At 43.2% G+C, this 25,312-nt stretch overlaps 1 protein-coding gene across 10 annotated transcripts in view; it reads right to left on the bottom strand.

Moving 5' to 3' along the window:
• Positions 1-25,312, bottom strand: part of TIAM1 (TIAM Rac1 associated GEF 1) — a 377,611-nt gene that overhangs the window by 80,892 nt on the left and 271,407 nt on the right. For all 10 annotated transcript variants that reach the window (XR_010407780.1, XR_010407781.1, XM_045902569.3 and 7 more), the window contains 5 exons: positions 14,845-15,069; positions 12,862-13,047; positions 7,160-7,306; positions 4,375-4,449; positions 1,500-1,670 (listed from right to left, as the gene is read on the bottom strand). Coding sequence is in view for 8 of the 10 variants with exons in the window: in XM_045902569.3 (XP_045758525.2) it covers positions 1,500-1,670; positions 4,375-4,449; positions 7,160-7,306; positions 12,862-13,047; positions 14,845-15,069 (804 nt within the window). In the remaining 2 variants the exon portion in view is untranslated. The remainder of the gene's footprint in view (positions 1-1,499; positions 1,671-4,374; positions 4,450-7,159; positions 7,307-12,861; positions 13,048-14,844; positions 15,070-25,312) is intronic.

Genomic DNA, 25,312 nt, shown 5'->3' with positions numbered 1-25,312 from the left:
AAAAAGCTGGAATTCACGTACATGAAGACTTCAAAGCATGTAACAGAGTATCATTTATTTTTAACACCTATGTGGGGGCTGGTTTTAGTTTTGTCCCGAAACAAATGGCCCTTCCACATTTCTTGCACATAAGGCTTATTTGAGCCAGACTGTTTCATTTCTCCCACTCACAGAAAGAGCCATATTTTTTTTTCTTTACAAAGGCCCTAGTGATTTGTTTTCTTTAACAAATTCAAGAATTGCTGATTGTAGAGTTATATACAGCACTGAGGTACTTGCTCTGGGGGAGAAAGTTAGTGTTTATAAACCACTGTGTTGAGTGAGGAGATCCTCAAAATGTCATTGTCTCCATCCAATTTCTTCCAGGGCAAAATTATGCCCGAAAGGTCTCCACTTGCCCTTTCGTGGTCCTGGGGAAAACCATCACACTGTCTAAAGAATATATTCTAGATTCTTCTGACCCTTATGTACTGTCCTTCCTGATGACTGATCTGGTGCAGGAGGATACACCCAGGCTCAGAGCAGCCAGGTAGATGTGGGTTCAGTCCCTCCTTTGCAAACTGACTGCAGTGTGAGCTCAGGGCCAGGAGCTATGGCTCTCTGGGCCTCCCCTTCTCCATCTGTATAATGGGCGGGGGGCATCAGTTCTTTCTCAGACTTGATAGGATAGACTAAATAGGACTATTAGTGTTATCAGTTGTGTGGAAGTAAAAACAGGCCCATGAGAAAAGCTCTTTTCTTTCCTCTTTTGCTTATTTGACTTCATCTGGCTGCCCGTCAGGGGTGAAAAAATAACACCATGTTGACCTTGAAAAAGATTAGGAAGCTTCTCAGCTTGAAGTGAAAGCAGGGAGAGTGAGCTCAGGCATTTGTCACACACACACACACACACACACACATACACACACACACGCAAAAGGAGGCTTAAATATGGTGTTTTATAGGAAAGGGAGTTTCCCATCACGGAGGTCAAACATATTTCTTTCAGTTTTTCTCTCCCCAGATGCAATGGTGTGTCAGTTGCTGTCAAAAAGCAGGTTACACACAGCACACATAACATGGTATCATTAAATACATGCGTGTGTGTGTGTGTGTGTGTGTGTGTGTGTGTGTAGAAAACAGAAGGGAAGGCAAAACACCAGACTGTTTCCAGCATAACTTCTGGATCCTATAAGGGTGGGTTTCACTAGCTTTGTTCTTCCCCCAAATTTTCTAACATTTTTGCAGTGAGCATGTGATACGCTTGTTACCAAATCTATGAAATACACATATTGAAAGGAGCTACTTAAAAAGAATCCCTCTCCTCCCAAAGCCAAAGAATTCACTTCCGCTTATTATGCGTATGATCACAAAGGAATCCGAAGCTGCTCTGAGAGGAAATGGAGGTACTCTGGAATGCCTTCCTCTCTGGCACACCTCTCAATTCCCACGTGTGGCAGGGAAGGTTCCTCCAGCCCCCTCTGCTCTTCTCAAGGAAAAGACCCCAAGTACTTTCATACCTTGCAGATCAGCTCCAGGGTGTCCCGGGCAGTGTCCCCGGGCCGGACAACCGTCAGGGCTGGCTGATTATTTGGCAGACAGAACCAGGATGGAGTGAAATATTCATGGACCCAAATGTCGCAGTCAGGATTGTGCTGGTGGACGCTGGGCAGGACCATTTCTTTTTCCCTCTACGGTAAGAAATAAAGTTAGCCGGGCAACAGTAGTCAGGACTTGCTATCTCAGATCCCCAGATCGTACGGGGGATTAGTTATTCCCATGAACATGGCCCAGAGCAGAAATGGTGGCACTGGTTAAGGACAGAGGGGAATATTCCGAGGCAGGAAGAAACTACCGAGAGAAGCGCTTTAATGGAGGAAGGAGAGATTTCTTAGATACGGTTTCTTAGACCCGGTCCATGGCATGCACGGGTGGGCAGTGTGTGAGTGAGTGGGCACTGAAATTTGGAAGAAAGAAAGAAATGGATCGTCCATTCAGCTCAGTGTTCTTGCTATGATTTCTTCCACCAACCCGCCTTAATTTAGAGCAGGGAATTCCTACAGCAAGAATATCTACTGTGTGAGTTATATGTTTCAAAGGCAAGAGTGAGGCCCCAAGGACATTTTTAAAGACAAGATTATGTTCTAGCACTCATATTTACAGGGAGCATCATCTTTGTGCTTGCATTTGACCTCCGCACAGTTCCGGGAGGGAGACAGTTCCATTTCCCAGATGAGGTTCAGGGAACCTTAAGGCATGAGCTTGCTGGCCTTATTAGGCTGTTGCCACATTCCACCCTCCCCACCACTCTGCCTGAGGGCCAGGGAGTAGCACCAAGTTTGTAAGGATGGGAAAAGATGTGTCTTATGTACGCATTCAGCAGCTGGGTTGATCTAAGCATACGCAACTAAAACACTCCATAGCAATGAAATAGGAGCCCAATCTCTTTGAAATTAGCAAACAAAGAATGATGTTAGATTTCAGCAATGTAGAAAGAATATGGATGGGCAAGATGTGCTTTGATAAGACTTGATTATTGGTTTAAAACCAGGCCACCAATCAGAAATACATATCTATAGGTTACCAAGAACAAGGCTGGTATTGGCAAATTACAAGAAGAAACAAATTTCCAAACAGAGGCTGAGAGGTGGTAATGTAACAACTTTCATTCATAAAAAGAACGAATCCCAGAATGGGGGACATATTTTTGTAAAGGCTACTAAACTAAATTCACTTGAGAAAACAATTTCAGCTCTGGCTTTGAATGATGTCATTTGTGCAGATAAGCTGAGCCCCAAGGAAGGCCTGGCAAAAAACAATCAACTTGGCTAAATCCCATTAACTAAAATTGGAATTTTCCTACTGTCCTCACGCACCATGTAAAATAAATGCCCCTTAGCACTGGATCAGCCCAAGTTTTGCATCTAAACTGATCTTGGAGATCAAGGCATTCTAGCCAAGAAGTGGAATAAAGAAGTATCTCCAAGAAATGGAAAAACAAAAGGGACACAGAAATCCAAAGGAAAAGCATTTGCAGGCTCCAGGATCTGTGTGTCTGGAGAGGGTATCCCAACATTAAAAGTGAACTAATAATGGGGCGCCTGGGTGGCTCAGTCGTTAAGCGTCTGCCTTCGGCTCAGGTCATGATCCCAGGGTCCTGGGATCGAGCCCCGCATCGGGCTCCCTGCTCGGCGGGAAGCCTGCTTCTCCCTCTCCCATTGCCCCCTGCTTATGTTCCTTCTCTAGTTGTCTCTCTCTCTGTCAAATAAATTAATTAAATCTTAAAAAAATAAAAGTGAACTAATAATAGTATGCAAGATGAGTTATCTAACTTCAGAAATGGCTTCATTAACATCAAAAACTATGCTTGGATTGCACGTAGGTATAGCGATTTAATTACACCAGATCTCATCAGAGAGAGTTTTTCAGAGGGCTGTGGATGGGTATTTCCAAGGACACCTGCTTCTGCACCCACGATGACATAATCCAGGAGTAGTTCGAGTACAAAAGTGAGAAAAGGCCTGCCCGCGGCCACTCGTCTCTCCTCCCCCTCCAATGGCCCGAACTCCCCATCGCACCCTGGCTTCAGAGGCTCAACTCCATCTAGAATGCGGGGCTGTGCTGACTGCTGACCACTGCTGCTTGGTTGCATGGCAACCGGGGCTGAACTCTCTGTCATATTGATTCCGAGTCCGAGAACCAGAGGATCGTTCCAAGGTTGCATTATCAACATCAGAAACCCCTGAACAAAGAGGTTGTTGGTATCACTACCAGGGTCTTTAAAACTCGGGATGTCCATTTATTTAGAGGCTGAAAAAAGTGGCCCAGAAAAAAAAAAATCAATATTCTTTATGGGCTTTCAATCAGAGCAGTTTGACAACCCCTTTTAAATCCAAGCATAAGGTTGGAACGAGTCTGTGAATCTTTAATTGAATACTTGTCTTCAGGAGGCAAATGCAGCTTTTTTTTAAAGAGTATACTATCGGAACAGTTCTTTGAAATTAATGGGAACAAAACAGCATGTGTGAGCAGAGAGGGAGGGCAGTAAGAACTCACTTCTTGGGAATGGAAATTGCATATAAAAGGAATCGGCAATGACATAAAATCCTCAGCTCCCCGGAACCCAAATTTTGTCTTAAATTCTAGACGGGAAATTACACATCCAAATGATAAGTATTGAAAATGTTATGTCAGCAGGAGCATGTTCTTATTGTTTCCAAGTTTTAAACATTAAAGGCTTTTCCATCTTTTACTGACCCGTTACATAACTTTGAAGATCTGATCATTTCAGTATTTAACAGAGTCCACTTAATTTTAGGATCCCAAGAACCCACTGAACTGTGTGATGTTGATACATTTGTGATACTTTTAGAAAAGGAATGTGTTTATTTTTACCTTGCCATCTGGAACAGTGTCATCAAATATTCCCTCTAAAGATTTCTTTACAGCATCCGTTCCCTCTCCAAACACCTGCACATACAAAAGGATCATCTTAAAAAGGACCTTGGGCAGGAGGGCAAACGAAGCATGGGAAGGGGGACGGAAAATGGACATGGCTCTTAGAAAACATTACAGAAGTTTCCAGCTACTACTCTATCAGATCCATAAATAGGGAACATAATTCCATGGTAGCAGACCATGAAAAATATGTTCCTCTAACTGGATCACTTCCCATATTTTTGACAACTCAAAAAAAAAAAAAGAAAAGAAAAAGTTAGATTTTAGATCTGGAAAACTCGTTTAGATTTATTTATTTTTTATTTTTTATTTTTTAAAGATTTTATTTATTTATTTGAGAGAGAGAGAATGAGAGACAGAGAGCAGGAGAGGGAGGAGGCTCAGAGGGAGAAGCAGACTCCCTGCTGAGCAGGGAGCCCGATGTGGGACTCGATCCTGGGACTCCAGGATCATGACCTGAGCTGAAGGCAGTCGCTTAACCAACTGAGCCACCCAGGTGCCCAAATTCGTTTAGATTTAAAGACAATATGCTTGCAAAAGCAATGAGCTAGGTCTCTTCACATTGAAGTTTCTGCAATTCCCTCCTAGACACGATCAAACATTTATCAATAATTTTTCATACTCTGTGGAGTAGAACCTGAGAACATACATTTATAGTACCTTCCACACCAAAGAAAAGGTTTTTTTTTTTTTAATTTAAAAAACAGAAATTTGTCTGTTCTTTGAAATTAAATGAATTCTGCTAAGTAGTCAAAATCTAAACACGCAGACAGGAGAAATTACTTATATTGGCTCTAAACCAATCAGGTACCGTCAGGATAATACAGATGATTAAGAAAAAGGCTTTCTCCTGATGCAAATGAGATTGATAGAAACAGACCATTTTTGTCCAATTCAAAGTACTGAATTAGTAAGTAAATTTCTGTTGGTGCTTAAGGCTTATTCTCTTGGTGCTTATGGCTAAGCAAGAAGTTTTTTTAAACCCTGACTTTAAGAGAGAGCAACAAGAATTGCTTATAAGATGTTGCATCACCCTTTGATTTTTGAAATATATTAAAGCATTCTCTTGGACTCCGTTAACTCGAGTCATCTACTTCAGCAGCAATAGGAATATGACATGACCTGGCACCGATGAAGTAGAACCACATGAACCAAGGCTTTTGATAGAATAGAAGGTCAAGGCGAGTTGCCAGCTACAAAGTCCTGGCATATATTTTAGTGATGGTCTGAGTCATCGGCCATCACAGGAGGATTCACACAAAACACCATCACCACCTCATAAAAGGAGGGGGGAATCCTGACTCTGAACGTCCTCCTTCTGTGGGTTTAAGCAAGAGCCACCAAGTCTCTTGTGTGATTTTTTGGATGAAATAATGACTTCCTGGGGCGCCTGGGTGGCTCGTCGGTTGAGTGTCTGTCTTCGGCTCAGATTATGATACCGGAGTCCCGGGATCAAGTCCCGTGTCAGGCTCTCTGCTCAGGGGGGAGCCTGCTTCTTCCTCTCCCCCTGCCCCTCCCCTTGCTCCTTCTCTCTCGCTCATTCTCTCTCTCAAATAAATTAAATCTTAAAAAAAAAAAAAAAAAAAAGAATGAATGACCTTCCTCTAAACTTCTTCCGATTTACACAGAAGCAAATCCCCTGGTAACAAACTTGATGACCCGCCTTCTCCAAAGACCACAGAACAGACCGCATGATTGATCGGTCCAGGCTACCTTATCATTTGCTCATCTGGTCTCCTGCAAACTCCATCAAGGATACAGATAATCCACATTTAAATAGTGAAGAACGCAGGACATTAGTTTCCAGGATTAATGTCTCTATTAAACTTCAGTTCTTAAGCAAACTAACGGCTGGGATTATCAGAACAAATAATGAGGGATCTTTTTATCAAGCCGGTCAACTGGCTTCTCACTTTGCATAAAGGCACAGAGTGAATAGGTCAAATTGGCAATCCTCACCATGACCTCCAAAATGCTCACTGCCTCACTTTCTAGCCGCCATGATCCATGAATTCAACATTCTCCTTCTCTGGAAAAGACCAACATCCGTGTTCCTTCAGTCCCTAAAACCTGAACGAGCGGTCCCGGAGCCGCTCATTTCACAAAACCAGAGAGGAGCATGACATTGACAGTGGGGAGAGGTTCCCAGAAGTGACTCTAGCAGGATAGCAGTCTGGGTGAGAAGGGGTCGAAGGGACAAGGCCACAGCATCTGGCTACAGCGGGCTGACCCTGCACCACTCTTGGTGATGCCATTCACCACCTACCGAGATCCCCTTCGAGCCCCAGCATCTGGGTGGAGGGCAGAGGAGATGCCCATTTAATGTCAACCCCAAAAAGTCAAGGGCAAAGAAACAATCCAATTTCCCCGGAGGCTGCCTTTGATCCCGCGCCAGAGGCAGCTTAAAAAACTCTGTGCTCAGGTGCCCGCTTGGCTTCATCAACAAGCCCTGCTTTTTTCTGAAGACTCAGGATGAATTGTGCACTTTCAGGAGGTCTATAATTAACCAGGGTTTGGAAAGGATGCAGGTGGGGAGACTGGAGCTTGGTGACAGACTAATAGCAGAGTTCAAAGTTAAGAGTATACATTATCTATTAAAAGCGTCTAGCGCAACCAACTTCTTTGTGTCAACTAGCTGATTTGAAGTAACAGACAGTATCAATAAAGGCCCACATAGCCCAAGGTGAGCTGGCCGTGGGAGCGATCTGGGCTTGCTTCTTACCTGCTTGATGCTGGGGCGTCCCTGCTTCTTTTTGGAGGTAGTGTCCAGACCCCAAAGGGAAGAAAACCTGCTCCTTCGCTTGCTTGCAGATCTGGACATGGCCTGAGTACGACGTCTCACTCCAGTCTCACCAGTGCGAGCTGCCACCTGAGGACGGTGAGGAACCACATCAACAAGAGAGAGGTGTCAGGACCACTCACCTGCTCCTCGGGTTCCCCATGAAGCCAGACCCCCAGGGAGCGGCTCTCTCTGCTTGCCGGATGGGATGCTGCCTGATTTGTGAATTACTTAATAAAGCCAATTAGATCTTCAAATTCATAGAAATGTTTTTTAAAAAAGCCAACACTGATCCCACCACCAGAGCATTTCATCTCTGACTCATATACATTGGGACTTTGAGGGCCCTTCGTGGATTTAAAATGTAACTGAAAGTTTGGCAAACTCAATCACTGTCTGAAATCATCAGGAAAACAGTAATATGTAAAATAGTAACAGAATGTATAGGTCCTGTTTCCAAGAAGTAGATGCCCCTCTGGTCACAGGATTGAACTCGAGCAGCAAGTTAAACTAACCATGCTATCTTGAGATTCTCCCCAAATGCTATAGAGCTGTTTCTACATTCTAGAAAAATGGTGCCTCAGTGTCAGCAAAACAGTGCAAACAATATGTGTTGGTTGTTGTGATTCCACATGAAAAAGCTAAATTTACCAAGTCTTCCACTAATTTTCTCAGAATTACATAATTCCCTTCTTAGGGAAGTGACAGTGGTCCCCCAATATCATTCTCCCTCTGCCTCCATCAGAGAAACCCCCCAGGTAGCTGAGCACATGGCTACCCAAAGTTGACTTATTTTCCTTTGTAGCAGGACATGCGCTTGTGGCTAAGTTCTGGTCACTGGGAGATAAGCAGAAGGGCTATTTGCAATCTCCAGGAATCATCCTCAAGAGAAGGGGGACTTTCCCCTTATCCTTCACTTCCCTCCTTCTCGACGAAGGAAGGTCCATATGCTAACCAGTTAGTCTAGGACATTCAGACAGAACCCTTTCCAAGATGGCAGGACAATCAGATGGAAGGGACCTGGGTCTGTGAAAATGGTGAAGCCACCTTATTAGCCTTACATGTCCTATGTTTAGGTAAAAGGGGAATAAAAGTTCTGTTTTGTTAAAAAGAATAAATAAAGGGAAGCTAAACTCTGTTGAGATATTTGCAAGATGCCAGCAACCCAGACAAATATTTCTGAGGGCATCACCCCAGGTGTAAGTCTGCCTCTCGGACAACTCAAGGAGATGCCACATCTTTGTGAGGACCCCACAGAGTCCTTCCTAAGCATACATTCATGCTTGAAGTGCATCCTATGGGCTACAAGCAAAGTCCCAGGAGCTTAAGGGAACTTTTGTCAGGAGGCCTTACTAGGCCACCCACAGGCTTTCCTTTCATATAAGGGAGTGCCAGGAGGTACAGCAAGTCAGACTTGAAATGAAACCTCCCCGCCCCTTCTTTGGAGCTGGAGATGAGTCTTGGAACTTCCTTGTAATAGATTCCCACACGGGCCACTCCCAGGGTGACGGTTGCCAACTGGCAGGAGTCTAGGGGATGAAACATGTTTGGGTAACTTCAGGGGCCCCCCAGCCATCAGCATGGTGGTTAGAAGGCACACTTCTCCGGGCTTTTAAGTACTCTGGAAGCCCCATGAGTGGACTGGCAAAGATACTACAAACAGGAATCCAAACAGCTTCTCTGCGTATCAGGGGGAAGGTTTTGGTCCCAAATGAAAATAGGCAGATGAGGTCTTATGTTTTCCCAGCTTGGCAAAGAAGAAAACCCAGATCTGGGCAGATAAAAATCCCATATCCAAGACCGCGTTACAGAAAGAGCTCTAATCTAGGATTATGCTCAAGGTGTTGAGAAGGGGACAAAAAAAAAATCACAAACCAAAAGGCACATGTTTACTTTAAATAGATAAACATTTTCTCTATTCTCATCACTTTCTTAAAGGTAAACACAAGTTGTAAAAGGAACAACTTACAATGCGCTGACATACATACATACATGCTCACATGACTATTTCAGTATAAGACTGTCATCACAAAATGAGGCTAAGAACCACTAAATAAATGGTGTTAAAGTTAAAAATCCTTCGGGCGCCTGGGTGGCTCAGCTGGTTAAGCAGCTGCCTTCGGCTCAGGTCATGATCCCGGGGTCCTGGGATCGAGCCCCACATCGGGCTCCCTGCTCGGCGGGGAGCCTGCTTCTCCCTCTCCCTCTGCCTGCCTCTCTGCCTACTTGTTCTCTCTCTCTATCTCTATGTCAAATAAATAAATAAAATCTTTAAAAAAAAAAAAAGTTAAAAATCCTAGAGGGGAAAAAAATGCCCATTTGGTCTCACTACCCTGTCTATATATACACGTATTATTACCTTGTTTCCTTCCTTGTAGCACAAATCAATACCTGGATCTACCATGCCTATTTAACTGCTTATTTATTACGCATCACCCCCCACAAGAACATCATCTCCAACAGGAAGAGAAGCCGGGGTTGTCTGCTACTATAGCCCTAATCACAAGGACAATAACTGACATATGCCAGGCCTCACATGTATTTGTTGATTGTGAATAAAATAAATAAACCAACATCGCAAAGCAAAAGCAGAGATCCTACATAACGTGGTTACAACAGTAACGCTTTAGTTTACAGTTCTAGGAGAGCAGAGTCCAGAAAAGGAACTTCTACAGCCATAAATATTCTCAGTTACCAGCTGACCAGTTGGTTTAGTCTGTTTAACCAATGGGCACTTCATGGAGGGTTCTCACAGTAACTATTCTAAACTGCTGGGGGCCTTGTAAACTGCTAAAGTAAGTGCTACTCCCAACACAATAATGACCCAAAATAAGCAAAGGGATTTGGGAGGGGGGCGGCTGGCAAAAGAACTAGTAGACAAGAGCTCAAGAGTTTCTCAATGATCTTTGCCTAGACAATGCCTCTCTTTGTGGCCGGAACCTGATTACTCTATCATTCTGCTCATCTGTGCAAACAAGAACAATGATAACCTTCTTTCAAAGAGTACAGCGGGGACCCTTCAGTTAATTACCAAATCACTGAGCATTATGGGAAGCCCTCCTGGTGAATGGGACTTAAATTGTAGCCCAAATCTTTCCGCCCCCCCCGCCCCCCCCACCCCCCGGTCAGCTCGACTGACCTCACACCTCCTCCTCCAATGCCCCCCCCCAAAAAAGAAGGAAAAAAAAAAAAAAGGTCTGGACAAAGGCTAAATTGAAGCCTGTTTCAATCCCAAGGGGGAAAAAAAAAATTCCCTGGGGTCAAATGACAAGGAGAGGAGGAAAAAATAAGTATCCAATAAATCAGACTGCAAAATTCCCTGCCTGGGATCTCCTGCAGGAACTGGAGCAACAAACAGGAACAGATACCTAACAGGCTTGCCTAACTGGTTCTGTCTGAGGTGAAACCCCTCATGGAAAAGAGAAGTTTGCAAGGGCATCTAGACATACGGGCACCCAGATTCACCTTGCAGATGCAGCTGGGGCCAGGGGTTGGGGGGAACCACCCAAGGCAAAGAGAGCTGCACATAAGGAATTAAATATTCTTCTTTAAAATAACTGACCAGGGACGCCTGGGTGGCTCAGTTGGTTAAGCGGCTGCCTTTGGCTCAGGTCATGATCCCAGAGTCCTGGGATTGAGCCCTGCATGGGGCTCCTTGCTCTCGGCAGGGGCGGGGGAGTCTGCTTCTCCCTCTGCCTGATGCTCCCCTTGCTTGTGTTCTCTCTCTCTCTCTGACAAATAAAATCTTTAAAATAAAATAAAATAAAATCAATGACCAAAAAGCCTAAGTTACTAACCTTCCCATCTTGAGCTGGCCAGACTGTCACAGCCTGCCCATCAAAAGAAAAAGATACACAAATCACAGATAGTGAGGCAGAGGAAATTAGATGGACGGGAGATAAGTTAGGGAAGGGTAACAATACAGTGACTTACTTCCTTGTTTCAGAGAAGTTAGCTCCAGTGGCTTTGAAGAAAATGAGGCAACGAAGTTTTAGGTGGACAGCAAAATTATTTCTTCCAAAAAATCTAATCAAGCCCAGGAAAAGGAAAAGGCCATTTGGATGCTTAGGGCTTAGAACGAATATGGGATCTGCATCACTGGCATCATGAGCTCCATTAACACAAACACCACGTCGGTCTATGACATTCTTGCAAGAATTTTTATCCCAATAATTTTTTTTTTTTTTTTTTTAGAATAAGCCAATTGAGATTTGGTCAAGTTACAAATTGGTGTCCAGGTCTCAGAGAGACAGCCCTAAAGCCTCAAACTGAAAACATTCGCAAGACTTATTCATCACTCAGGCGCCTGGGTGGCTCAGTCGTTAAGCGTCTGCCTTCGGCTCAGGTCATGATCTCAGGACCCTGGGATCGAGTCCCACATCGGGCTCCCTGCTTGGCACGAAGCCTACTTCTCCCTCTCCCACTCCCTCCTGCTTGTGTTCCTGCTCTCGCTCTCTCTCTCTCTCTGTCAAATAAAATAAAATCTTTAAAAAAAAAAAAGACTTATTCATCACAGTGCGTTGACCCATCACTATTTAAAAAAAAAGGACTTAATAGCTATATGGAGAGGTGGTAGCCAGGGAGACCAAGAGAGACCAAGAGCTGAGCTGTAATTAGCAGAACAAATCAGGATGCCAGTTTTAATAAGTCCAGAAATTGGTTTAAGACTTCTTTAAAAATGTAAATCTACCCCTAATTATCTGAATGATGACGCTAATCTATTTATAAAGAATACAAACGCCTTTGACTGAATTACAGCTCTGAATTCAATTGAAGGGTACAGCTGACATGACAATCCAAGAGCAGCCCAGCTAAGGTTTTCCAAAGCCGCTTCTGGAACCTGCGCCTTAACATTTAATTCGCAGCAAATGTGCTAAGGTGCAGTACGTTTTAAGTGGGTGTTGACTTGGATGGGCTGAAACCATGTTACTCGCACAGCAATTTTTGAGAAGAAAGGAGCCAAAAGAACATAAAGCTGTTCACAATTTAGCAAGTACATAAAATTACAGACTGCAAACACACAACACGATGCAATCTGCCGCTCTGGAGGTCAGAGGAACATTCTCTTTCCCAAGCAGATACGTATGTCGGGCTGGAAAATCATGGAACATCTTTACCTTCCTCGAGTGCATCAGGTATTTATGACTGTCAAGAACTGACTTCCAGAATTATAACATTTAAAAATAAAGTGAAAAGGAAGATCTCCAAAGAGATCTACGTTCAATATATGGTGCATATGTTTTTGTGCATGTGTGTGAAAGAGAGAGGATGCATTTATGTGTGAGAGAGCTTTCCACTTAACATTTCCATGAGGTTAATATAAAAAAATCTGTATTTGGATTAAAACCAGGACACTGCCTAAAGATGACACGAGTTATCAACAAACACTACATGCAGAGATCTCTTCAGATAATACCTTTCATATTTTCTTTGCACAATAATTTAGGGCCCATCAAGAGAGGCTTAAGTAATAAATTTCAGAACAGATTCAAATGAAGATCTGTACCCACCACAGAGGAGAGCACATGTCAGAAATCCACACATCACAGTAAAGCAGAAAAACACTGCAGAGACTCTTGTCGAGTCCTGCTCAGGATTAATAGTCAAGATAAATATTTCTTAAACACACCTCAGCTTCTACTCACCAGGGCATGAAAGGATGATACAGAAAAGATCCCAAGACGGCCCATTGCCACTTTCGTTGGTCGGCTTGCAAAAGCAAGTAGCCTTTTGGGGTTTGGCAGTTCCCCACCTTGGAGGCTAGCTAAGTAACAGCGGTAACGAAATAGGTCCATTTGGAACTGTTCAAGATTTTGCTCCCAAACAAAGATCTACAGTGGTGAAAAGGTGAGTAAAAGGGAAAACAAACGTTAACAACTTCATCCTACACAAACGTGACAAATCTGTATGTTCTCAAGGTATTGATTATAATCCTAAAGGGTAAACAACAGGTACTCTAAGTTTCTTAGGGAACAGTAGCTCAAGTCTTACTGTTTTCATAACTTAACGTGCTCCGCCCCCCACTCCCCCCGCAAAGATCTACAGTCACACATCCAGTTTGGTAAAAAGAAAGTATATGTTAGTTACTCTGTGTCCTCCTGTTACAGATGTCACGTTTGTGGGCATTCTAGCCCATCAGCTCCAAGCTCTGGGCCACAAACCCAAGGAAGTAAAATATGTAGGATTTCTACCACTGGAGAATTCTAGGACTTGCCAAGAGATGACTTTTTAAAGAAAGACAAAGAAAAAAGAAAAGTGAGGCGAAGAGACCAGGAGCTTTTGGGAAGAGGTCATGGCAGACAATACAGGGTGGGAAGCAGAAAACACTAGAAGGTGAAGAGAAGACTGAGGCTCTGGAATAGAATTCCAACCATAGAGTATATATATCCAAGATATGTGTCCTCGTTTTTCAAAATGGCAAAGTAATACCTACTTCCTAGGACTGAAGTGATATTTAAATGAGATCATGCAAGAATAAGACTTGGTACAGGGTCTGGTATACAGTGAAGGCTCGGTGATGTTAACAATGATATGGATAATGATTAATGGCGGACATCGACTTTTTACTTTGACTTGAAATATAGTGTTAGCGTACATGCCTATCGACAGCACTATTCACAACAGCCAAAAAGTGGAAACAGCCCAAATGTCCATCAATGGACAAATGGATTATCAAACTGTGGTGTGTACAAAGATCCACTACAATGTGGATCAATCCCAAAACATGACACGAAGTGCAAGAATTCACACACAAAAGGTCATGTATTACGTAATTCCGCTTACATAAAACATCCAAAATGGGTGAATCCATTGAGGCAGACTGCCAGGAGCAGAGGGGAGCAATTTAACAGGTACGGGGTTTCCTTCTGGGGTGAATGACAATGTTTGGCAACTAGACAGAGGTTGTGGTAGCTCAATATTGTGAATGAACGAAATGCCACTTGAATCGGAAACTTTGAAATGGGTAATTTTATGCCTCAATGACCATAAATACCGTGTCAGGTAACAGAGGGCGAGACCCATGGGAAACCACAGGCTGGCCCATGCCATCAACCATTCAGTGATTTAAATTCACTTACTCACATAATTATTTCCTAAACATTAAGACAAAGTTTCAAAGCATGACTCAATGGCTATCACTGACTTGGAAACAATTGAGAAGGCAAAAATGTCCTCTGTCACCTCGCTAAATCTTTCCTTATACTTCTGCTCATACACTGCAACGCATTTTTTAACAACAACACACTCTACCTTTTCTAAGTTGACTGAGGAGTCGGGAGTGCGTCCCTCCACAGCCGCGCCCCCACATTAACCTGAGCAGGTGGGGAAGGCAAAGTGCAGACTTCGCAATTTCACAGAGGCCCTAGAAGGAGCTTGCCCCCGGTGGGAGCGGGAAGCCTCCTCTATCAGATTCCTGTCTCTCCTTCAATGTAATGTTGTTCCCTTCCGCTCATGACAACGGGCTGTGAGCTATGGGTAAGCAACACTGACAGTTGCAGTAAGGAATTCAGCAGCCTGGATGACAGGCTGACAACGACATGACCCAAGACACTCTGTGATTCCAAGGAGCGGAAGAACTTGAAAGACCCAACACTCCCGCCCAAGCCTAAACACAGAAGAATGATTACCTGATCTAATATAGTTTTCTTCTTCTTTGAATCGGTGACGGAAGACAGCTGCATTTCGCCCATTTTCTTCATCTTTTCATCCATGTCAATCTTCTGTTCCAGTTTTTTGATTTCGGACCTGAGGAGCCGGAGCGTGTCTTCCTTGTGGTGGTGCCTTGCGACGGCAGCTGCACAAGCAGAATGGATGGCGGTGATCCAGTTCTCCAGCTCCGTCTGGCTGGTGGTCTGTAAGGGGGGGGCAGGTGGGGGCCGAGAAAAAACAGCGGCCTCTTAGGTTATCGGCAGGGAACCAGTGCATTTCTGGAGTAGCCATGGCCCCAGGAGTCAGGGTGACAGGTCTGGATACGTCGTGGTCAGGCTACCCATCCTGACCTCATCTTGCAGAGACGCTGAAATAAGTTGGCCTTAGGTCAGATGCCACGCCCACCCCCAGCCTCCAAGAGCTGTCTGGAATATGAAGTCTCTGCGTCTGCTCACTTGGTGTGCTAAAGGAACTCATTTGTTGTAATGGAATGAATGTTTGTGTCTCTCCCAAATTCAAATGTTGAAATCCTAACCCCCAGTGTGATGGTATTAGGGGGTGAGGCCTTTGGGAAGTGATTAGGTCATGCGGGTGGAGCCTTCCTGCAGCGGATTAGTGCTCCTATAAAAAGAGGCCAGGGAGCTAACTAGTCCCTCTTCTGCCAAGTGAGGACACAGCAAGAAGACACAGTTTATGAGTCAGGGGGCAGGCCTGCCCAGAACTCAACCATGCTCTCACCCTGATCTTGGACTTCCAGCCTCCAGAATGTGAGAAATCAATGTCTATCACTGATAAGCCCCCCGTTTATTTATTTACTTGTGCAATTATGTTAATAGCAGTCGAAATTAAGACACTTGAATATGTGATAATCCTATTTGGAGAGCTTAGTTTCTAGTGAAGAGGGTTGTTCTGAAGCAAAGGTCAGTTTTCACAGAGGGCTGGCCACTTCCAAGGTTGAGAATGAGGCCAAGGGACATCACCGTCCAAGGAAGACAACAGCCCTGCCCCCAGTGAAATGCTGTGACCCAAATCCAAAGGCCCTATGCCAGAGGCAAGCAGCAATGACACAATTAGGGTTGTGGAAGGAGCTCAAGGCAGCCAGAAGCAGTATTATGTTCAGGGACACATGGGAGTTATCTAGGAAGTGGGGCCATCCAGCAGCGAGGAATGGCTTTCACATTTCATTTTCTTTTAAAATGGCCACCCCCAGCAATGGACAAGCAACCTCAAAGTGACTCAAGGTGCTCTGAAAGGCAAAAGTCAGAGAACAGTCTAGGGCAGACAGCTCATTCGCACTAACCCACCATTACAAATACTTCAGGAACTCAGTCAACGAGTATTTATAAGTGAGGACATGCTAGAATTTTCTGGGTATCCCCTTAAGCCCAGAGAGGTTTAATAAACACTCAGAAATTAGCTCACTGAAGAAAAAGATCTATTCAGCCACTTCAGTACTGAAGTAACAGCCAACATTTTCATGCACAAAACACTGATTTTTTCCCCCCTCTCTCTCTGATGCATCTTTTTAGCTTCCAAACTCATTGGAATGATGGTTGGCAAACAAAATTCCAGTAACAGGCCCCCACCCACCTGGTACTCTGCACCCCGGCAACCAAAGACCACCCCAGTTTGTTATTTCTGAATCTCCTCAGTTTGCTATCCCACAATGGAAACTGCAACACAGTGTCAGCCAACAGAGTCCCGACCCACTGGGCCAACCTCAACAATATGGCAGTTGTTACCTTTATAGCAAAGTACATGCCTGCACCTAAAGAAGACATCAGTGAGCGGAACAGTCTCACAGAGAAGCAACAGAGCGAAGCCAACAGAATCATCTTGTGAAAACTGAAGGGGAAAAGAGGAGGTAGCAACACTGGAAATTCCAGGTAAATACTTGTAGGGACCCATAGGTCTGTACAGGAGACTCACCTTTAATGCTTAACATTGCTTCAAACTGTTAATATGTATCTCCTCTTAGAACGTCACTATCTTACATTTTATCTTTATATATCACTTTCAAGTAACTCCAGAAAAATACAGAGTTTTAGGTCCTCCCACACATGATAAATGCACCAGGCTTGCTCCTGCCTTGTATAGAGCACAGGGTTTGACCTTGGAGTCTCTCGGTGCCTCAGCATCAGTGGGTATGTTACCAAGTGGAGTTATTTTTTATCTATCTATCTATCTATCTATCTATCTATCTATCTATCTATCTATCTATCTATCTAAGGAGGGAGCTAAGGAGGGAGGAATTAGCTCAGATGGAAGAACAATCTAGTAAGGATTCTTTTCTAAAAGAAAAGCTTCCAGGGGGCGCCTGGGTGGCTCAGTCAGTTGAGCTTCTGCCTTTGATGATTCCAGAACCCTGGGATCAAGCCTACTCAGCAGGGAGTCTGCTTCTCTCTCTTCTTCTGCCCCTCCCCCTGCTCTGCTCTCTCTCTCTCTCAAATAAATAAATAAAATCTTAAAAAAAAAAAAAAAAGCTTCCAGGAAGAAAATACCAAGTGATGGCAAAGATATGGAGCAACCAGAATTCCCAGGCAGTGCTGGTTACTGGATAGAGAATATACTGCTTTGGAAAGCTGCTGGACACTACCTGAGAAAAGCTAACTACGTGCACGCCTTGTGACCCCAAAAATACACTCCTGGGTATACACTCAACAAAAATGCATTCATATGCTCAACAGAACATATACACCAAAATGTTTATAGCAGCATAATCTGCAATGGGCAAAACTGGAAACTATCCAAACACCCGTCAACAGCAGAATGGATAAATAATATGTGGTATAATCACACAATGAAATACTATACAGCAAGGAGAACGAAAGACTGCAACATGAGTTAAGTCTCACACACATAACACTGAGGAGAAGCAGCCAGACATGCAAGAATATAGACTAAGATTCTATTTGTATAAAGTACAGACACAGGCAAAAACGAATGCACAGTTAGAAGTCAGAAGAGGAGCCCTTTGGTGGGAGCGGGAGAGGGAGAAGCAGCTGCAAGGAACCATGAGGGGGGCCTCTGGGGTGCTGGCCACGTTCAGCTCCCCAGTCTGGGTGCTGGTTGCACGCACCTCCGACATGGGGGTACGAGCTTTTGAGACACCATCAAAATGTGTACTTTTCTGTGTAGATATTATACTTTAATAGAAAGTTCACCTAGAAGGGGCCCAGGTGCATTTTACGAATGGAGAAACCAAAGCCCAGAAAAAAATTAGGTATAACCCAGTAATTTATTATAAACCTTGATCTTTACCCATCCTGTGCTTAAAATCATTTTGTTAAACATGCCACACTGCTCCGAACCCCTAGTTCTCATCGATTCTTCCGAAGACTGGGCCCCTGTGGTGTCATTCCTCTTGTACATGTAATATTTTGGGCTCTCCCTAGGGACATAGGAGGATGGAACTTTCCTGCTCCCTTTAAAATTAGGTGTGGCCCTGTCATTTGGCTTTGGCCAATGAATTTGAGGAGAAGCGACATGTGTCATTACTAAACAAAAGCCCAATTCACTCCCATTCTGATCCCTTTGCTTACAGTCGTGGAAGCATGTGTCAGGGAATCTTCTGTCACCCTGGGTCCCAGAGTATCCAGGACAAATACAGCTTCATAGCCAGTGTCCATCAGAAGTGTGGCAGGAATGAAAAAGGTGTGTTAAGCCATGGAGATATGGGGGCTGGTCCTTCCTACAGCATAATCTAACCATCCCGACTGATACACTAGCTAAGTAAGAATCCCATTTCAACGCTTCTAGAAAAGTCTATGTCACACACTTTCAACCGCCAAGAAGAGCCTTAATCTGATAGGTTCTACGGAACAGACTTTTCCTCTCTTTATTTAATGAAAGCAGGGCCCCTTCTTCCCTCCACCTTTGAGGCTCTCTGCCAAACTCAGCCAAGGGCAACACACTCCATTCCGACACCAGAGAGTTTACGTCTGCATCCCAGTTAGGAAGTGCAAAGAAAGCACCTGGCTGGCTCAGTCAGTGGAGCATGCATTCTTGATCTTGGGGTTTTAAGTTTGAGCCCCATGTTTGGGTGCAGAGATTACTTTGAAAAAAAGGATGAAAGAAAGAAAGAAAAGTGGAAAGAAAAACTGATACTAGCTGATGAAGCTAAACAGCCTTTGAAAGATGTATATTTAATTTTAGCAGAGCAGCTATCCTGAAATTTATCTATCTATCTATCTATTTAAGAGTTTATTTATTTATTTGACAGAGAGACAGCGAGAGCAGAAACACAAGCAGAGGGAGTGGCAGAGGGAGAAGCAGGCTTCCCGCCAAGCAGGGAGCCTGATGCGGGGCTCGATCCCAGGACCTGGGGGGACCATGACCTAGCCGAAGGCAGGCGCTTAACGACCGAGCCACCCAGGCGCTCCTGAAATTTATTTATTTAAAGAAAGAAAGATGGTGGTTGCCAGGGGTTTGGGGAGGATGGGAGTGGGAGCCAGTGTTCCAGGTTTCAGGTCTGCAAGATGAGAAGAGTCTGGAGATGGACAGTGGGGACGGATGCACCACAATGTGAACGTGCTTAATGTCACTGAACGTCAGCATACTTACAAACAGTTAAGATGGTATGTCATGTGTACCTTACCACAATTAAGATTTTAAGAAATAAACAAAAGCACCAAGCCCCACAGCCTAGAGAAGGATAGAGAGAAAAGTCTGCTTACAGCTTATGAAAAATGTATCCACCAGTCATTTTAACCATTAAGCACGCCTCAAGCCTCCAAGCTTCTCCAGAACCTGTCGGTGGCTGAAGGCAGTTCCATTAGAGAGAACTTTTCCTCCTGCTGTCCTGTCTCAACAACACAGCAGTCTCTGCCTTTCTCCATCATTAAAGCCAAATCTATTTCTAAGAAGCACAATTCACTAAATGAGCTTTTTGGAAGGGCTGGTCCATTCCCAGGGGCATACCGAGAGCTATGTGTCGATGAGAGGGTGGGCTAGGTCTACCCTGACTGCTGTCAACATAGGGTTAAGTAGAAAAACTCTGTAACAGTTCATGGCAGTTTACAGGCTTAATAACTCAGAGCAGCTCACAGCAGACCACTAACTTGATAGAATGTCTCCCAGTGTGGACTCTCCAGGATTTCAAACCTGACATGCCAGAAAAAGCTTTTCAAAGCCGCTACCTTTGCATTACCTTCTTGAACCAGGCAAGTTTAATTAGGGACATTACGTCTACTAAAGGGCCTCTCTATCAGAATCCAGTGGTCAAAGGGGCAGGAAGGAGAGACCCCCGCCACCCCCGCAACATGGTTGTGATTTCCTCCACGCTCATCTGCTTCCATTAAACAAACAGCAGCAGACAGGTAGCAAAACTGAAGTTTGTGATTCTTCCTTTGCCCTCTGGAGATGCTATAAATACTGTATAAAGTTCAGTGAAGGGAATAAGCAAAGTTCTTGCCAACACAGGAATATAATCAGCAAAAAAATGCATTTTGCATAAGAGCCCCTTTGAGTGCAGAGTTAAGATGAAGCTCAGGGCTTCATTATGTATTTAAATAGATCTAGCTTCAATTATCCAACTGAATGGAGGATACTCAGTGATTTCAGATAATCAATGGTTTACGTGAGTAGCAGGAAAAGGGAAATTCATTTTAAACAAGAGAAATACTAGGGAATATATGCCAGATCTAGGAAACTAAAATTTCAGATAATTTGAGTTTATAGAGACACAAGAATAATTGTCAAGTAGGTTGAACTTCTTTTTCCCATTTAAAAAAATGGAAAATAAAGGGGAATAAAGTTATGTGTTTTTAAGAGGTTAGTTGGGAATGAAGCTCCTGTGTGAATTCTTGAAAGTCCTTTTTTTCCTTTTTTTTTTCATTTTATTTATACAAGGCTTAAGTCAGCTGTCATTTTTTAAATTTCCTTAAGTAATAAAAAGGGGCTCAAACTCATGACCCCAAGATCAGGAGTCACATACTCTACTGATTGAGTCAGCCAGGTGCCCCAGTAAGCTATCGTCTTTAACATCTGTAAAGAGAATTTAATATGGGGCTCCCCTCATCCACTGCACAAAGTCATACAACTGGGCACCCCCCCTGCCCCCCTGCCTTGTACTCCCTCACCTTCCTAACCCCTCACCCACCTAAGATAAATCCTTTGGAGAAGAGAGGGTCCAGACTCTAGGAAGACAGGCACAAAAGGAGGAACCATTTGCTGCAAATGAGAATAAATGGAAGCCTGCCCAGTAATGGCAATGGCAGGATTCATCTTTGGTAAAGCTGAGTAGCCCAACAGAAAAGACCAACAAATATTGTCAAATGGACACCCTCAACAAAAAGGTCTTCCCATCTGTTCATGCTGTAAAAGCCCCCAGTAGATGGCCCAAACAATATCCAAGCACTTTTTTGGTATCTCACATTTAAATATGATCAGATAATCAAGAACCACCAGACATTTGATGAAAGCCTCTAGCATGAAAGGCAGAGACAAAAGCACAGAGAAGAAAATGCATCACGAAGAAACAGAAACAATGCCTGAAGCCATGAAAATTTCCTGAAAACCCAGTAACATCCTCAGAGACAGAGACACAAAGGAATCTAAAGCTATAAACAAACAAATGCACAGGTTACAATGAAAAAGGAACAATGAGGGAGAAAGGAGGGAAGAAGGAAAAGGGAGAGAAGGATAGAGGGAGAGAAGAAAGGAAAGAAGGAGAAAGGGTAAGAGGTAGGGAAGGAAAGAGGAAAATAGAAAGGGAGGGTGGAAGGTACAGGGAGAAAAGGGAAGGGAGGGGAGGCGAGGGAGAGAGAAAGGGAGAGGAAGAGAGAGAACAGGAAAGCTTTTAGGAATAAAAAAAAATAACTAAAATTAAAATCTCAACGTGAAGGCAAATCCCTTTGAGAAACCATAACCCTGGTGATAGAAAATTATTCTAAAACTTCAAAAGAAAATAAAGCACACACAAGATAATCAGAAATGAGACTGGTATCAGAATATAAGTGAACAAAGGGGAAATAATTTTCCAACCAAAATTCCAAATTACTCAAAGATTATTCAAGTAAAAGGTAAAATGAAGACATTTTCAAATATGAACCATTTTATAGGAAGTTATTATGGGTTTATTTGTTTGTTTTTATGAAAATGAAGGAGAAAAAAGGAAGACTTGCAATCCAAGAATCTAACTAGGGTAATGAAGGGAAAACCAGTGTAACTATTATGCCTGAGGCCTAGACCACAAACAGATTGGAGCAGGATAAAGGGTCAGGAAAAGGCAGTCTCCAGGGAACAAAATAGTACAAAGTGACTAGGTAATAAATTGGAGATTTAGAAAATACTGCTAAAATAAGCATAAAAATAAGTAAATGGAGCAGAAAAAAAAGGCAGGCATTAACTACAGGGAAAAAAAAAAACAAAAAGTTGTTCAAGAGAGGAAATAAAATGATGGTACACTATTTGGCCCAATAGCTAATATTATTTATATGGTCATAGCAGCATGGAACATCCTAACAGTATAATAGAGACTATTAATTTACTCCTAAATGTTCATATAATGATATAGGAATATGAGAAAAGGAGAATTCATATATAATACAGCTAAATATTCATCTATCATCACAGAAAGTCAGTAGCTAATGCCTAAAGTCAATTAAGAAATACTGTAAACATGTTAATGAGAAATGAGGGTAAATACAAGGAAAAAAAAAAAATCCAACCAAACAAAAAAACCTAGCTAAAATAATTGAGCATAGTTGCTTTGGGCGCCCGAGGCTGGGGGAAGAGATAGAGGATGAGAAGAGAATTTCACTTTAAGTCTTTTAAGGTTAATTGAATTCTTTAAAACTATGTGCTTGTATTGACTTCATACAAATTTAAAATAATGTAACAAGGAAGACAAATACTGTTAGTAACATATTATTTGGATAATACATAATAGTATACAGATTACATACTAAAATCTAGCTCAGCCACAATTATATCTCTGCATTGTACTTTTAACATATGTGAGGAGACCTCTGAATATGCTAATAGTAGGGCATGTGCTGTAAATGATTACCAGCCCTGTGTATTCATTTTGTACTTCAACATCCATACTCTCCAACAGTACCCTCCTAAGAACTAGGCAAATGGGGCCCCATATTTTGAAAAGACCCCTTCCGATGCCTGAAAAGGACAGGGTCCAGAAGGAATACCCGATCCTCCTCCCCGCCCACCACCCCATCCACTTTCTCCCTTTCAGGGAGCTCTCTGACCCTCTATCCCATATGTGTTATCAGTAAGATATGCTAATGAGCTCCTGGACATGAGTCTATGCCTAGTGGTTGTTCCCATTAGTCTATCTGGTATTTCTTTCACCAGATTGCATGAGAGGAGCCACCAGAATGGTGTTGACAAAGCTGATCTGGGGTGAGTCAAATTCTTTATATAGATAAAAAAATTTGCCTGGGGCTCCATATATCTTAGGCGTTTACCCATCTTCACAACTAATCCATGTCAAAACCAACAGTAAATATTTCTAAAGTGGCTAGCTAGAGGCAGGGAGATGATCTATGATGATGGGAAAATAGGACTTAGCTACAGACTAAGGCAACATTTAAACCCACAGAGAGAGCAAAGAGAAAACAACCAGTTTGTCTTATCCGCAGAGAGCATGAAGTTAAGAGGGAAGATGGAACTAGGATCCAAGCAAGATTTCAACAAGTTCATTAGAAGAGCAGAAACCACAAACATAAGATTTCAAAGAAGTAAATTTAACTTCTGCATTTAGAGTTCTTGAAACACCTATTAAAATAAGATGGAAGAGACCTTGTAAGAATTGATGCCAGGGGTATGAACCACAAGCTCAGTATGAGTCAACAGTTGGGTGTGGTTCCTAATAAATTAAGGAACTGACACTAGCATTGTGGAAGAAAATGGGAAGAGCAACTGTAGGCAGGCTGCACAGGACTGTTCTCATGGGGGACAGGTTGTTCCAGAACTACTTACAAGGAAGAACATCAACGATAAGACCTGAATCATAGGGAGAATGGCTCAGAAACCTTACACAGGGAAGCCTAAACAGAAGACATGGCAGGAGACAGATGAGAGCTGTTTTCAAGCATTTGAAAGGTTATGAGAAGGAAGAAGACGACTTGCTTTAGACTTGGAAAACATAAGGAAACAAAGGAAAATGACAAAAGCCACCAGAAAGAATGTATTATCTCAACACAACAAAGAACTTGATAATTCTTGGAGCTAACCAGCAAAGCAGATGGTTGAAGAGCTGGAAGCTTCCCAGGGAGGGAGGTGGTCATGCAGTGCGCAGGCTGACCAGCTGTCAGGGGCTTTGAGGAGATAGTGCCTACCTTGAGAGTGAGGCTGGACTGTCCTCTACTCAAGTCCAAGATGCTAAATCCCCTCTGGAGTCTCTTCTACCAAGTCCACTTGATGCCTCCTTGTGAAAGATGATTTCCAGATTTTTCCCTAATCTGGCTGCCCTGGTTCAGGGCATGTGTGCCAGTGACCTTCATCAAGTCCACATAGAAGCAGGTGTAGCACTTCAAGATAACTGTCTGGAGCCTCGGAGCCTAATAACACTCAAAGCCTTAGCCTCTTCACAGGGAAACCACACTCAACTTCTGTAAAGATACGTATTTAAGATACGTATTTATAATTAAAATGAGAAGCATACATGTAATGAGCATTTGCTATCTATAAGACATCTGACTTGGATTATGACATCTAATCCCCAATTCATCATAATGGTGTAAATACTATTCTTTTTTCACTAGTCTCTTTTTAATATGCATGCTATACCCTCATCCAGGGGACTTTCTATGGAAAGGCAGTGACCCCTGAGAGAGATTTTCTACACTTCTTGAGCTATATCACTGCATGTGATTTTGCTTCCCATCAAGCATCACTCTTACCATAAAAGCCACTGAGCTTTTTGGAAGTGCATGTAACATCCACCAGTCATGGACAGAGGAAGGCCCAATATGAAACTGTACTTTGTAGGTGGTAGGCGCTGGTTCTGACTTCCAGGTGGAGGAAAGATCTCTAAAATCATTGAAATGCAGGAGTCATTGCTGCCCTTTGCAGACAGCATAGCAATTTTTCCATTAAACTGCTCTACTACTCAGGCCCATCCCCACCCCCATCCTGCACACAAAACCTCTTTTCTGCTTTTGCTGGTAACATGAATCTCCTTACCGTGGGCCGATCTGAATAACAGCATCAAATCAGCAGCATATAGGCTCTGTAAACTGTGCACACTGAATTGAGCCCCAGGGCTGGAATAACCTACAAATTATTTCCATAATCGTGGTTGATCTCCCTTGCGTTAACCTCACCCCTCACACACACAGGTTTCTTTCAAACCTAGCCCCTCCCGAGTCATGTGGATTACAATAAGTAGAAGGTAGAAAAAGCCCTCATGGATCCTGAACAGCAGCAATTTCTTCTGAAAAGGTTCGTTTTGTGCTCTATCCCACGTAAGTAGCATAAAAATTT

The sequence above is a fragment of the Mirounga angustirostris genome, unplaced genomic scaffold, assembly GCF_029215605.1.
Source record: "Mirounga angustirostris isolate CCGP_5_RB_7025 unplaced genomic scaffold, mMirAng1.0.hap1 SCAF_1, whole genome shotgun sequence".
Lineage (NCBI taxonomy): Eukaryota > Metazoa > Chordata > Mammalia > Carnivora > Phocidae > Mirounga > Mirounga angustirostris.
The sequence above is the reverse complement of the archived record's forward strand: the minus strand, read 5'-3'. Positions and strand labels throughout refer to the sequence as shown.